Source organism: Acomys russatus, chromosome 1 (assembly GCF_903995435.1).
Source record: "Acomys russatus chromosome 1, mAcoRus1.1, whole genome shotgun sequence".
Classification (NCBI taxonomy): Eukaryota; Metazoa; Chordata; class Mammalia; order Rodentia; family Muridae; genus Acomys; species Acomys russatus.
Genome location: NC_067137.1, coordinates 123,325,331 through 123,339,621, shown reverse-complemented (window position 1 = coordinate 123,339,621; position 14,291 = coordinate 123,325,331). Strand labels below are relative to the sequence as shown.

The 14,291-nt window shown below is 44.3% G+C and overlaps 1 protein-coding gene across 1 annotated transcript in view; it reads left to right on the top strand.

Moving 5' to 3' along the window:
- Dnah11 (dynein axonemal heavy chain 11) overlaps positions 1-14,291 on the top strand; it is a 326,041-nt gene that overhangs the window by 120,347 nt on the left and 191,403 nt on the right. The window contains exons 30-31 of the mRNA XM_051152523.1: positions 2,734-2,967; positions 13,480-13,611. Of these exons, the coding sequence (XP_051008480.1) occupies positions 2,734-2,967; positions 13,480-13,611 (366 nt within the window). The remainder of the gene's footprint in view (positions 1-2,733; positions 2,968-13,479; positions 13,612-14,291) is intronic.

The following is a 14,291-nucleotide window of genomic DNA, read 5'->3' as shown; positions in this document are numbered from 1 at the left end:
TGTGCCAAGGACATCCTTCCCTTGCCCAGTTTCTGCTCACTTAGCCTTAGCGTCCAGCAGGGTGTCTGTCAGCAACATTTCTCAGGAACATTTGCAGAGGGCTCTGCCGCAGACTGAACAAGTCTGACTCAGGTTCACACGCGTGTGCGGCCCGGTGATGTGACTGGTCTTTGACCCACGGACTCTGCTTTAGGCATCCCTCGGAAGCTGTGGGGAAGGGGAGAGGCTTTGCGGCTGGACATTCTGATGTGAGCGCCATGAACTTGTGTCAGTAAGATTGGCAGAGTTTGTCGAGATGCTGCTGCATCCCCGTTCCCTAGCACATTGTCTCCTCTCATGCACACACGCCTGAAAATAGTTACCAATTCCACAAGGAAGAGCCATTAAACCAGGCTGGGAGATGTTTTAGTTGAGGCTTCTATTGCTGTGATAAAGACCAGGACCAAAAGCAACTTGGGAAGGCAATTGTCTCATCTTGCAAGTCTGAGGTCACAGTCCAGCACAGAAGGAAGTCAGGTAAGGAGCGTGCAGACAGGAACGGAATCTGAGACCGTGGAGGAATGCTGCATACTGGCTTGCTCAAAATACTTCCTTGCATAACTCAGGACTACTTGCCCAGTGTTGGTACCAACCACAGTGAACTGGGCCCTCACACATCAATAATTAATCAAGAAAGTGCCCCCCACCGGCTGTCCCACAAGCCTGTCTGGTGAGAGATTTTCCCTCTTCTCAAATGTCTCTAGCTTGTATCAAGGTGATAAAAGCTAACCAGATAGGACTTGACTCTCTGATAAGCATGGTGTCTTGGTGTCATCCAAAGAGTAACCTCAGAAGTGGTTTCTACAAGAGATCCTCTTAGGCCTGGGGGGCATCTTCCTTGAAGTGTTCTTTGCAGAATTGTCGTTGCAAATGTATTTTACCAGGGCTCTCTTTACTCCTCTGTTACTTTTTAATATTGTACCAGAAAACTCTGCCAAATGAAGGGAAAGCAGATGGTAGGGTACTGTGATTAAAATATATTTTTGATCTCTTGGGCTTTTGGGATATTATTATAGTGATTAGAAAAAGTCACCATAAACTATCTTGACAAAAGTATGGTGTTGTCTGCTGCCTCCTCGGCAGACTGTTCATCAACTGGCATGGTGCCCAGACGGGGATCGTCCAACTGATGGATGCGCTTGTCTCTAGCCCTTGATGTTGGACAATTTAGTGGGGCTCTAATTTATTCTGTATAAGCAACTTATGCTAGAAACTTCTGAACATATATGACATTATTCTCTACTTACCTTTGTTTTAGATATTAAAAAATAATCCTTTTGCCTTGTATTTTACGCTTTCTCCACACTTTTATGATTGGTTCTTCCAAACTTAGCCTGTTTAAGCTTTATTTGTGTACTTACTTGCTTACTTATTTATTTATTCACCAATTTGGGCTTTCTGGGACCAGAAAGGAAGAAGTCGCTGTCCCACCAAAGATGGCATATGTATGACTAGTGCCAACCAGATGTGGTCGTTTTTACCATAGGCGAGGCAGAATATCATGAGGTTTCAAAAGGGTGGGACCTGGAAAACACTCAGAAATCAGTTATGCAATCATACTGCTAAGTAGCTGTTGCTGGCATTGTTGTCCAAACATGGACTGATGTGTCAGGTTCCCTGGAGTCTTTCCTAATTGAGTTCTTGAGGCAGAAATACAGGACCCTATTGGCTAGATTAGAGACTGTGAACTTGTGCGTGTTAAAATCCAGCTATAAAGCCAGGGGAACCCCTTACAGTAGATGGCAGATAGTGGCCCAGGCAATGTTCCCTTTCCTTCTCAAGAAGAAGGTAGGCAGCTTACTCATGCACCATTTCTTCCCAGTTCCCAAAGGTTAGACTGTTGCTGCAGTCCTCAAGTGGGGCTGGGAGTCGGGGGCGAGGCGAGGCCAGGAAAAGAGACCAGCAGGAGTATTGCAATCATCTCCTACGGCCCTTGGAGTCTGTTCATCATGGCCATTATGCAAGCAGTTCGTGCAGCCTTGCGGCTCTATGGCCAGCTAGAGGCAGACGCATAGATTAATGTAGCGAAGCACGTTTGAACAGTGTGGGAAACCGGATGGAACATATTTATGGGAACTACATGAGCTGGAAGTAAAGTTTTTACAAAGATTAACTTTCACAAGCCAGCAGTCGTCCGATCTCTTACACTGTCGTGCTGCCTAATTTCTGACAAATGTAAAGATTGGAAGCAGCAGGAATATAATTAAAATATTTACTGAAAACACTTTGGCTTAAGACTAAGCACTGTGAATGTTTTTAGAGGGGAGCTTTCAGGGAAATAAAACATCATCAGGAGATAGAATTCTCAAAAGTGTGATCCCAAAGTCTCCAGGCTCTAACTCAGGCCGCACCAGGAGGTTGTGGTATTTGATTTCTCAAACCCTCAGTAGAGGACTCTTGTCTAGAACCCTTTATCCTCAGAGCTGCAGGGTGAATGACAGCGCCTCTGTTTAGGAAGGCTGTTCACTCTCTTAGAGATTAAGAAACCAGCTGCAGTTTGGGGAAGAGAAAGGCTGGCATAGGAGAAAGCACCCTCATTAGTGGCTGAGGCTCCCCTCTTTCTCCTCGTGTGTTCCTGGTGGCGGCAGGACTCCGCTGTGGTGCTGTCGCAGGGCCTGCAAGTTAGACAGAGCGTGGAACAGCTCCACTGCTGAGCCTGTGCCGCCACCCGTCACATTTCAATTTCCTTCTAAGGTGGAAAGCTGGCTTCTGCAGCTCGAACAGACCATGAAGGACACAGTGCGCCAGGCGATCACAGAAGCCATCGCGGCCTATGAGGAGAAGCCTAGAGAGCTGTGGATCTTTGACTTCCCTGCTCAGGTGGCTCTAACGGGCTCACAAATATGGTGGACCACAGACGTAGGGATTGCCTTCAGTCGGCTTGAGGAAGGCTATGAAACGGCCCTAAAGGACTTCCATAAGAAACAGGTACTTTTAACGACTTCAGATTGGACAATTGAAGGGGATAGAACAGTAAGCTTTATTTATTTGTCATTTTCTGTTAACATTTGGAGAAAAATGGATCCGTGGTTTTCTACTCTGAGGAAAATGGGATGTTGTTTTAAAGACATGGCCATATCTCTTACACAGCACTGGTTGATCTATTGATATTTATACTTTGATTATAGCTATAAAGTGAGCGTATTCTAGAAACATTAAATAGTATTCTCTCAACTTTGAGCTGTTGTAGTAATGACCCTGGAACTGACATTGTTCTGCATGCCTCTGTTTAGTTTTAGCCAAGATTTTGTTCTTAATTCTCCCTCCCTCCAGCTTGTCATTTCTTGGTTCCCTGAATATTTATATTTTAAAATGGTAAATGAGATTCTGTGGATATGTATTTATATCGGTTTTATTATTTTTAGCTTGTTGACTTCTTTATATCTGTTTACTGTTGGAGATGAAGAAGAAAAATCCAGGAAGGGAAATAAGCAAACAAAAGAGATCTACTTTCTCAAGAAAACCATTAGGCATTTAAGCATCGAAAGGTTTTCTTTCTATCTGCTAGCTGTCTTTCTTTCTGCATGAATGTACATGTATGTGGAAATAGATATTTGTAGCTATTCACCTGAACTCATGCTATCTTTGTTGGTAGGTATACATAGAATACCGCTTACTTTCTCCTATGCCTTCTTTGAGTTTATTGTGATTGTTATCTTACTTTAATCCCAAATACTTCTATTTCTATTTTAAATGTCTTACCTGTTTTAAATGATAAGAGTTTATATGCTTATGGTTGACAACTTGTTTGGTTCGTGTGTACACTGGTAGGCTGGCCAAATCAAGTCTTCTGATGTGTATATCGAACTTACTTTCTGTGCTTGGAACATCCAGAATCTGCCTTAGCAGCTTTGGAATACACAATATGTTGTTAGCTGCTGCCACTGTGGTGTGTGACAGGCTCCCTCTCTTGCTGAAAGCTGTGCTCCTCTGACCAGCATCTCCCTAAGCCAGCTTGACTCTCATAGCTGCTACTTTACATACTTTAAATGAGTTCTACTTTTATATTCCATATGTCAATGAGATGAAATATCCATCTTTCTATGCCTAGCTTGTTTAACTTAACAAGACATTTTGTAGATTCATGACTGCTCTTTCGAACAGCAGAATGTACTCAGTGCTCCGCTGTAGTACCACAGGGCCTTTGTCCATTCCCTCACTGACAGGCAGGAAAACTGATGGTTGATACTAGTTGTTATGCTAAGACTTTGATGAACCTGGCTGTGCAGATTTTCTTCTGGCCCATAGACTTTATTCTTTTGTATGCACAGCCAGTCGTAGGCTTGCTGGATCATGTGGTGGATTCATCTCTGCCTTCCTGAGGAACTGTTAGAGCAGTTTTTATAGTGGCTGTACTAACATATGTTACCAACAAGAATGTCCCCTTCAATCCTCCCTTATTCTTACTTTAGTAGTTCATTTTCATCGATTTTTATCTGTTTCCCCCAAATGTTCTCGTGTGTATGTGTTTGCTTGTATGTGCAGGTGTATATGCATGTGTGTGCATATGTGCGTTGAGCTTAACCCCAGGTGGCGTTTCTCAGGGACCACACACCTTGGTGTTTTGTTTTCATTTGTTTTGTTCTGTCATTGAGACTTTGAGATAGTGTCGCTTACCAAGCTCATGGATTAGGCAACACTAGCTGACCCAGTGAGCTGCAGGGACCTCTCCTGCCTCTGCCTCCTACAGGCTGTGATTACAAGCATGTGCTACGTGTCACGTGCCACATGCCGTTTCATATGGATTCCAAGGTGCAGCAAGCACTTGGTTGTCTGAGCTGTCAGCCTCTGAAACCTTTCTTTAAAATCAGTTTTATGCTGTCCAGCCTTGTGGTGCCCATCCTCTTCTGTCCTGTCTTATTTCAGGGACGGTTAATAGATTTGCTTAGACCATTCGCAGCCGAAGCTGTCGAGGCTGGATGTTTGTAAGGCTTGTTTTATCAAGGTTGCTGTCTGGGATTGTTTGTCCACAGCGTCTCTCTACCCTGAGGAGGGCGAATGCTGTGTGTCCGGACTGGCTCTGGTTGATAACTTAGGGTAGGTTTTCTGGTTCTAATGGCAGGCTTGCTTTGATGCCTTTGTTAGTTATATGGGGCTTTTTTTTTCCCTTCCTGAAGCCCCAGGGGCCCCAGGCTTCACACGGTTCTTTAGGGATAGTGTGCGGAGGTCTTTTAGAGCCCTCTATTGGACTGTGAAATGCAGAGGATCATGGCTGTTCAGTCCCCATTCCTGGCCTTGCACAGACAGTGCGGGATCCATAATCTAACTGTGGCATTTCTGTTCCCATGTGGCAACTGAAACCCCAGCATGCAGATGTTGAAGCCTCTACCAGATTCCACCTGAGGCTGCCATGGTTATTAAATATACTGCTATTAAAATACACACTCTGCTCGTCCCTTGAAACACAGCTTTGTGCCATGAGGATAGCATTCCTCTCCCCTCCCCTCCCCTCCTCTCCACTTCCCTCCCCATCCCCTCCCCTTCCTTCCCCTCCCCATCTACTCCTCCCCTCTCCCCTCTCCCCTCTTACTTCTCCTTCCCACCCCCTCCCCTCCCTTCCCCTCCCCACCCCCCCCCCTCCCCCCCTCCCCCCACTCCCCCCTCCCTCCTCTCCCTCCTCTCCACTTCCTCCCCCCATCCCCTCCCCTTCCTTCCCCTCCCCATCTACTCCTCCCCTCCCCCCCCTCTCCCTCCCCATCTCCCCTCCCCTCCCCATCCCCTCCCCTTCCTTCCCCTCCCCATCTACTCCCCCCTCCCCCCTCTCCCCTCCCCTTCCTTTATCTACCATTCCCTTTTCTTTCCTCTCCTCTCCTCCTCCTCCCTCTTCCACAAGTAACTAGCCATGTATATCTGTGATGCCCGTGTTTTTCTTTGTTTCTGCAGGATACATTGCTAGAAGTAAACATTCAGGTCAAATCCCTTAAAAGAAAGTACACACTTATCCCTCAACACTGATGCAAAGAAGTGTCATCTTCATCCCCTCAGCAAGGTTGGCTGTTTCAGATGCTTCCAGTAGCATCACTTAGCCAGCCAGGCATTTGATGCTTTTGTAAAGTTTTCTTTTTTCAGGACTCATGGCATATTCAGATGCACATATCTCTATGAGGTATATGTGAGGTAGGTGAGCAGAGAAGGTGGGTTATGAAGAGTCAAAAGCTTCTGTTGCTGTCATACATGTGAGAGAAAGGGGAGCGTGAGCCAGCACATGTGAAGGTCAGAGGGCAGTTTGGGGGCCTTGGCTCTTCCCTTTCACCTTGTTGGGATGTGATCTCTCTCTCGTTTCTCCTGTACGTCATATTACAGACGAGCTTGTCTACGTGTTTCTGGGAAAGCCTCCTGTCTCCACTCCCCAGCTCGCCATAGAAACGCTGGACCACAGATGCAAAACACAGCGTCTGGCTTTTTTTTTTTTTTTTTTTTAACATGAGCTGCAAAGTTTTTTTCAGGCTGGCTAGCACTGCATTCACTCTTACTCCAGGATTCACTTGGCTAGCTTGTGATAAAAGCTTTTACCAACCCCTTCAGCACCCACTAGAGTGTTTGACAGACCAGTCACATCCATGCCTTTCACAGCACTCAGTTCTGCAAATGGTGCTAGCGCAGATAGTGGAGACACTAATGCTTGCATGCTGCTAACGCTGTGGTGAGGGTTGTGAGAAGTGTGTGCATCTCTGTTAAAAACCTACTGGGTAATCTTCTTTTAAGAGTGGGTGTGACCCTGACTGCAGAGGCCACTCAGGGGAGAGAATGCTGCTGCACAGGCATTCTCTGGCACGTGAAGGCTGAGCGTGGCTGCACCTGCCAGAGTGTGGGGCACAGCCAGGAGGCTCACTGGAGCTGGCTGGCGGCCAGCGCAGCGCTACGTTCCCTGAGACCCTGTTTCAAGGGAACAAGGTGGAAAGCAGGAAAGCAGCACATTTACCATCTTCCTTTGCTGTCCATATGTGTGTGCTTGGTACACACACACATCACACATGCATGCACACTCATGTACATGCTGCATATTTGTGTGCATGCACACACACTATAGCTGTGCTGCCTTTTGGAGGTAATTGTTAACTAAACTTACTCTTGTAATGATGGGAGACGCTTTTAAAATGAACTTCAGAGCTTTAAAAGAGCTTAGTGTTAAAACTAAAGGTCAAAGCTGGCCCTAATAGATGATTTGCCTACAAAGCATTGCCTTTCTTGTTGCTGCTTGCAAATCAATGAGATAAACCCAGGTAATTGTTTCAAATTCTGTTTATTTCCTGACGACCTATCATTATTGCATGTGTGTGGTATTAGACACGCACATACTTACACACACATGCATATACCCTCATTTTGACACTTACAGAGACACATATGTACATAAACACACACACACACACACACACATACACTTCTCTGCCTTTTCAGAATCTTTGGAATAAGACAAATCAAATATACTTGATTCCTTAGATTTAAAAGTTCCTTGGAAAAAGTTGCTTGTTTGTTTGTTTGTTTTGTTGTAGTTTGGAGGATTGACTGGGGGCGAAAGCTTCCCTTTCTTATTACTGAGCTGTGTGGAGAAGCATCAGAGAAGGGTAGGAGCATTGTCTCCTTGGTGTGCTTAGCCTTCACCCAGAGGAGTGTGGGTAAAAGTCATGATAAAAACTTCATTTTCATTTCTTAGTCGTATTCCATTATATCAACATATCATAAGTTCTTTATCCATTCTATTAGCTGGTATTTGCCTTTCTTAACTTGAAGATCATTTCTTCTGGGTAAATACATACACAAAAGCAAATTTTCTCAGAAATAAAAGTGTAGATTTACGCATCAAAGACGCTGAGTTCTTCATCATTGAGCTGCCATCCGTGTTGCACCGGATTCTATCTACTTCCCCGTTTTTTTGTCCCCGCCCCCCCATAATTGCAGCCATTCCAGGGGCCATCAGTAAATATCTTAGCACGTCTTGAACTTAAATCTTTCTAACATCTGAAGACACTGAACAATCGTGTGAATTAGTGCTCTGTCTTATGTTATGATGTCACTCAATCTTTTTAAACAATTGGGTGGCTTGCCCTTTTCCTATTCCGAGAGTTCTTATTTATTTAGGGCATAGATCCTTTGTCAGAAAATGAATAAATTACACATTTTCTTCTGCCACCCAACTATATTAATAGCCCCACAAATGGCATGTTTTAAAGGGAGCTGTTATAAATAAAATCTTACAATTTTTTCATGTAACATGCCACATTTTTCTCTCATGGATAGTGCCTTTTGTGTCGTAGATAAATTCTTGTTCACTGAAAGTCATCAATGTACTTACTTCTCTCAAGATCTCGGGGCCTCGTGTGGAACTATGTTCCACTCATCTTTTCTTATTTCCACTGAATTAACTTTCCACCTTGATCCAAAGAAAGTGTGTGTGTGTGTGTGTGTGTGTGTGTGTGTGTGTATGTGTGTGTGTGTGTGTGTGTGTGTGTGTGATTTCAATATTTTTCTTCATTTGTTTTTCTGTCTCTATGACAAACCCACAGTCTTAATTCCTGCAACATAGTAAGCGTTGAAGTCAAGTTTCATATCTTTTGTTTCTACCTCAACATTATTTAGACTATTCTAAAATTTTACATTTTTATTTAAAAAATTTTAATAAACATTATTTAAATAAATAAATGTTTATTACCATGGTGTATATTACTTGAGGAATTTTTTCAGCCTAATTAACTTTTTCCTAGACTGACCAGGGTAAATATAAAGTCATTATAAACATTCTTATAAAGTTTCCTAAGAACATATTTCTCCCCCCAGGGAGATTATCTCTAATTCCTGTCTGCAGTGTCATTACAGCTTATAACTCAGTAGTCTTTTGCACTTCTTGCTAGATTTATTTTATTTGTGATATTTTGATTCTATTTTATATACTAATATATTTTAATTTTTATCTTTAGCATATTTGGCTAATCATAGAAATATATTGAATGAAAAAATTCTTACTTTGCATCTTAGGAGGTTACAAACTTTGCTTTCTCTGGTTACTGCCTGGTGCTTTGTGAAGTTTGTACTGTGTAGGGTTTGCTGCATATAACATGTCAACAGCAGGCACTGACAGTTTTACATGTTGTCTCCTGTTCTTTTCCTTGCTCTCAGTTTCCTTTTGTTGTGCTATGGCATTGGCTAGGACCACTCGTACAGTGCTAAAATACTGATACTTCCTTGATTTGTGAACAATCCAGGAAAAGTGTTGTTTAATGTCTCACTGTTGAGTGTGAGCTAATTTTATTTCTGAAGATGTCCTTTGTTGTGTGGCTTTTTCTGGGGAGATGTAAGCAAGTGCTTAGTCACCCCGGGTAGACACTTATGACAAATCAGAGAAACCATTCCTGCATGACTAGCTCGGTGAACCAGTGTTTGTTGGGGTCACCAGGCCCATGCGGGAGGGGTCACTTATAAGAGCATAGGTGACTCTCAAGCAGCTGCCCCACCTCGAGGTGATGACAAGTGTCAAACTCTGTGATTCTGGAGTTCCTGTCCATCTTGCAGGGGCCTCCACCAAACAGTCCCCTCCCCCTCATGATTTTTAACTGCTTGTATAACCTAGGCGAGACTGTGGATCTTTACCTTCCTGAGCTTATCTTGTATCTTGTTAGAGTCTTATTGAGGCTCTAGGCTGCTTTCCTGACGACATGGGATGGTTCAGTTCAGAGGAGCCACAATAGCCCCTCAAAAGAGAAATTCCTTCACCGGGTAGAGAAAAATGTTTTCCATGACTGCAAGTAAAGAATTTCTTATCTTGAGAAGGAATTGAACCTCTTCTAATCTTCTGAGATGAGAATTTGATTTATCTTCTAACCTGTTGTTTTTAATTTTGTATCTTTATTTTGTGTTAAAGATTCAGCTTGGGCCCTTATAAGGTGCTAAGCATGCTCTCTACAGTGACCAGCACCCACAGTCCTGTGGACATTTTTGAGTGTTAAGAAACTCTGCATTTTTGTCTTATTAACTTTAGTTGGTTGTAGTGTATTATCCTTTTAAAAAGCTGTTTTTACTTCTTAATATTTTATTAGTGAATTCTGTCTTTGTTTATCACCGTCATTTGCCAGTGGGTCTTATTTAGAAGTTTTGATTTTGAGAATGTTTTCACCAGCATCCTCTACTTGGATCAGTTGGACTCTCATGTCACATATCATCTGCCAGGTCCCTTCGGCACCCTGACGTCTGTCTTTGCTGCTGTGATAAGACTTTCTTAGACCAAGGAACTTTTCCTCTCTACTGGGTGACGGTAGTGACACCACAGGATTTCCCCCCTACCATTCTGTTGGGTTTCTTCCCGTTTCTTTCTGAAAACACAGTATGGCGCTCACCCCGGCCGCTTAGCACACCTTTGCAGTAGGTCGTTGGCCTAAGTGTGGGGCCACACTTTGCATCTGTGAGTGTGGCTTTCTTCCACCTGTCTCCTTTCCTGCATGTCTGGATGTAGAGGCCTTCAAAGGGCCACCTGCTTCATTCCAGAATCTTCCACAGCTGCTCCCTGTGGCTTGAGCATAGCCTTCTGGGTGGCCTGCCTCTAACTTTACTATAACACAAACCCTCCTTCTTTAGGTCTTAGCATGGATAATCCTTCCCCAACGTGCCTTTCCAAGGCTGATTTAGGCAAGACCCCGTTTCTGTGTGCTGTGAGAGTACGTTATATGTTATACATATTCTGATTGTTTGCCTGCGTCCCTCATTGGCCTGCGAGCTTGGGGACAGTAATTCCATTTGTCATCTTATATGAATGAGTAGAACAGAAAGTTCTGGTTTGTATAATTTGTTTTCTCGGTGCTTTCTTTTTCCCTTAATATAGAGCTTGTTTACTGAACATGTGCTTTACACTGGGCCCTGTGCTAGGTGTAGGAGTAGAACACAGAGGAAGATACATGTGGGCCTGGGGCCTTTAGAGCTCATGGTTAACGGAGAGAAAAAAAAGCACCAAGAGCTAATAAAATGCTTTTAGGTTCCTTAAGAGGGGATGCTTACCAGGGAAGGCCTAGAAAACGTTAGACTGGGCCAACCTGAGGAGGCAAGCCAACCACAAAAAGTCTCATGGGGAAATGAGTCTTGGTGTATAAAGTCACAGCTATGGCCTTGAAACAGCAGTGACAAGAAGCACAAAAAAGTCCAGTGTGCTAAGCAGAGTAAGGCAGGAGGAAGGGCGCACAGGAAGCATTCTGCTTTGCAGACAGAATAGCTTTTTCTTTTTCTTTCTTTCTTTCTTTCTTTTGGGGGGGGGTGTTTTTTTTTGAGACAGGGTTTATCTGTGTAGCCTTGGCTGTCCTGGACTCTCTTTGTAGACCAGGTTGGTCTTGAACTCACAGAGATCCGCCTGCCTCTGTCTCCCTAGTGCTGGGATTAAAGGCGTGCGAGAACGGCTTTTACAGTTAGGCTGCTTTCTAGTGCCAGACATTCATTTACCATTCTCAGGGTCAGCTTAGACCCGGGATGCATGTGAGAACGACCTTTTGTGGCAACTGTCCTTGACCCAGTAGAAAATCCAACCCGCTCCTGGATCAGGGGCAAGAATGAGCATGCGTTCTCTGGGAAGGTGTGTTATTTTGAAAAGCTATCCTAGGCGATTTTCTATGTCATCCACCCATAAATATGGATATAATTATAGTCTGACCCTTCTATAATTGCTACCTGGAGCCACTTCCCAAGTACTAGACATTTTATAACTGTTGTTATGGTTACAGAACCTCATTACTTTGGAGAGAATATCATGGGGAAATCTTAATCTCAGGAAACTATAAGAGTACGTACAACAGATGCAGCTGGGTGCATGACCTTGGCGAGCCATTGTCTCAATCATCCTGCCTTTGACTGAACTTCTGTGAGAAACAAGTCAGTGATGTAGAAATCACAGGTTGGGTGGAGGCCTAGGCAACTGAGTACGTGAGAAGCACTAGAAATTCTAAATGTACTTAGGTATTAGGTGCAGGGGCATAAAGTACTGTTGCTGTGAGAACGAACTGGTTAGACAAATTTTGCAAATGGTGTAACATCTGACACTGTGGGATTTGAAAATCTTAGCCCAGACAAAGTATCCAACACCAAATACCTGTGCCTACACAGCATATGCACCGCGCGCGCGCACACACACACACGTACACATATACACAAATACATACATACATATGCACACACAGGTACACATATATACAAAATACATACATATGCACACACACACACATACACAGACACAATAGACGTGCACACACAAATATATAGATACACACATACTGGTTAGATACATGCACACACATACCACATGTATAATTTATATGTGTGTGTATGTATATATCTGTGTATCCGTAAGCATTCAATAAAGATATCTACAGGAACTTACCCATAGTTGGCTGTGCTGCCACCCTGTACCTGTTTGACTCACTCTCACAGCCCTTCGGTGGCTCAGGGGACACAGTGCTGACTAAGCAGACCGTGTCCTTGCCCAGGGGTCTCAGGGCCACTTTGGGACTTCATCTTTTCATAGACTTCTCCACAGTGCCACAGGGAACCTGGCTTAACACTCAGCTCCCAGGCGTGAGGGCTGCCACTGATTTGTTGCTCGCTTCCTGATGACTCTCAGGCTCTAATGATTTGTAATGGGCAGGGCTCTGCAGAGCCGAGGAGGGCCAGGGACAATACTGCCACCTATCATGATGTGTCATTGAGGCAGCATCTGTGTGAGTTCTTTTGCAAATAAGGCTTGAGCAAGGCAGAAATTAAGGAAGAAGGCCTTTTATGTGAATAACCATCCTAGCAAAAACAGATGGACAGACCCGAGAGACTGGCTTTCAAACTTTTCTGGCCACACTTCACTTTTCTGATCCATTTCTCATGTGTTCACAGTAGCATGTCCTGCCAACTGCAGTGCTGCATTTTCACCTGGCTCGGTGGAGTGTTGCTCATGCTAGCCCCATTCCTTATTTGCCGTTCAAGAAGCAAAGACCAGTGCTTTGAAACTATTTATCTGTGAGACCAAGGAGCCTAAACAAGATTGATAATATGAGTAAAAAGAATGGGCAAAGTACGGTGCTTAGCTTTGAGCATTTTCTCATTAATTACCACCGTAAATAATTAAACAACTAATCAGCTAGTTGTTAGGCAGTTTTCTCTAGAGGATAAAAGTTGTCATTTAACTCTTATACCTTTAAAAAAAAGTTTGTTTTACCGTCGTGGGCTGGGTCACTGGGGTGTATTACGCAGTGTAGGCAGAAAGCCCCACTTCTGCTGTAAGAGCCTTGTCTCCTCTGTGCCCTTGCTGGTTCTGTGAACGAGGGATGGTGCGTTTGTCTCTCCCTGGGGTTCTTTGATGGTCAGCTGAGATAACAGGTTTGGGATTGTTTTATAATTAAAGCATTCCTTAGGAATACTGACCGGTTAGTCTCTGTGTTTGTAAGCTCTGCTTCCTTTATGTTTTAAAAACCCTTCTAGATCTCGCAGCTGAACACCCTGATCACACTTCTTCTGGGCGAGCTTCTGCCTGGTGACAGGCAGAAGATCATGACAGTCTGCACCATCGACGTCCACGCCAGAGACGTGGTGGCAAAACTGATCTCTCAGAAGGCGAGTGTTGCTGGAAGCTGACTGGCTGTTGTTGTTTTCTGACGATGGCATTTTGTTTTTGGGGGGGTGGTGTTGGGGGGAGGCTTTGAGAAATGTATTGTTTTTCAAAAGTTTTAGCTAATGCTGGGAAGTTGTTTGGGTGCATTAGATTTGACTTACCTGAGTAGTGCCCCGTGGTGTGCTAAATTATAAATCTAAAAGGTAATGCAGGAGCAGGGACCGTGGGAAGGGCTCTTGTGTTTACAGCCTCTCTGGCTTTGGTGCACAGCCATACCTATGGCTCTCTCCTCCAAGGCGTACACAGCCAGCAGCACTGTATGCCATGTCAGCCATCTGCAGGGCTGGGCTGGGGAGCTGGCTCACAGGCACAGCGCTGGCCAGGCAAGCTTACAGACCTGAGTTCAGATCCCCAGACTCCACATAAAGCAGGAAATAGTGCACAGTCCCTGTAACCCCAGTGTTCCTGTGGTGAGCAGGGAGCCAGAGACAGAAGAATCATGGGAAAGTCTCATGCCAGCGAGCGTGGGTATAGTGGTAATGAGAGTCTGCCTCAAAGTGGAAGATAAGGATTTCTGATGAATCTCTTGTCCATTGGCCTCTACCCCTGTGTTGTGCTGTACATTGCCTGCACACATACACACACACACATACACACACACACACACCCTACATATTACTAC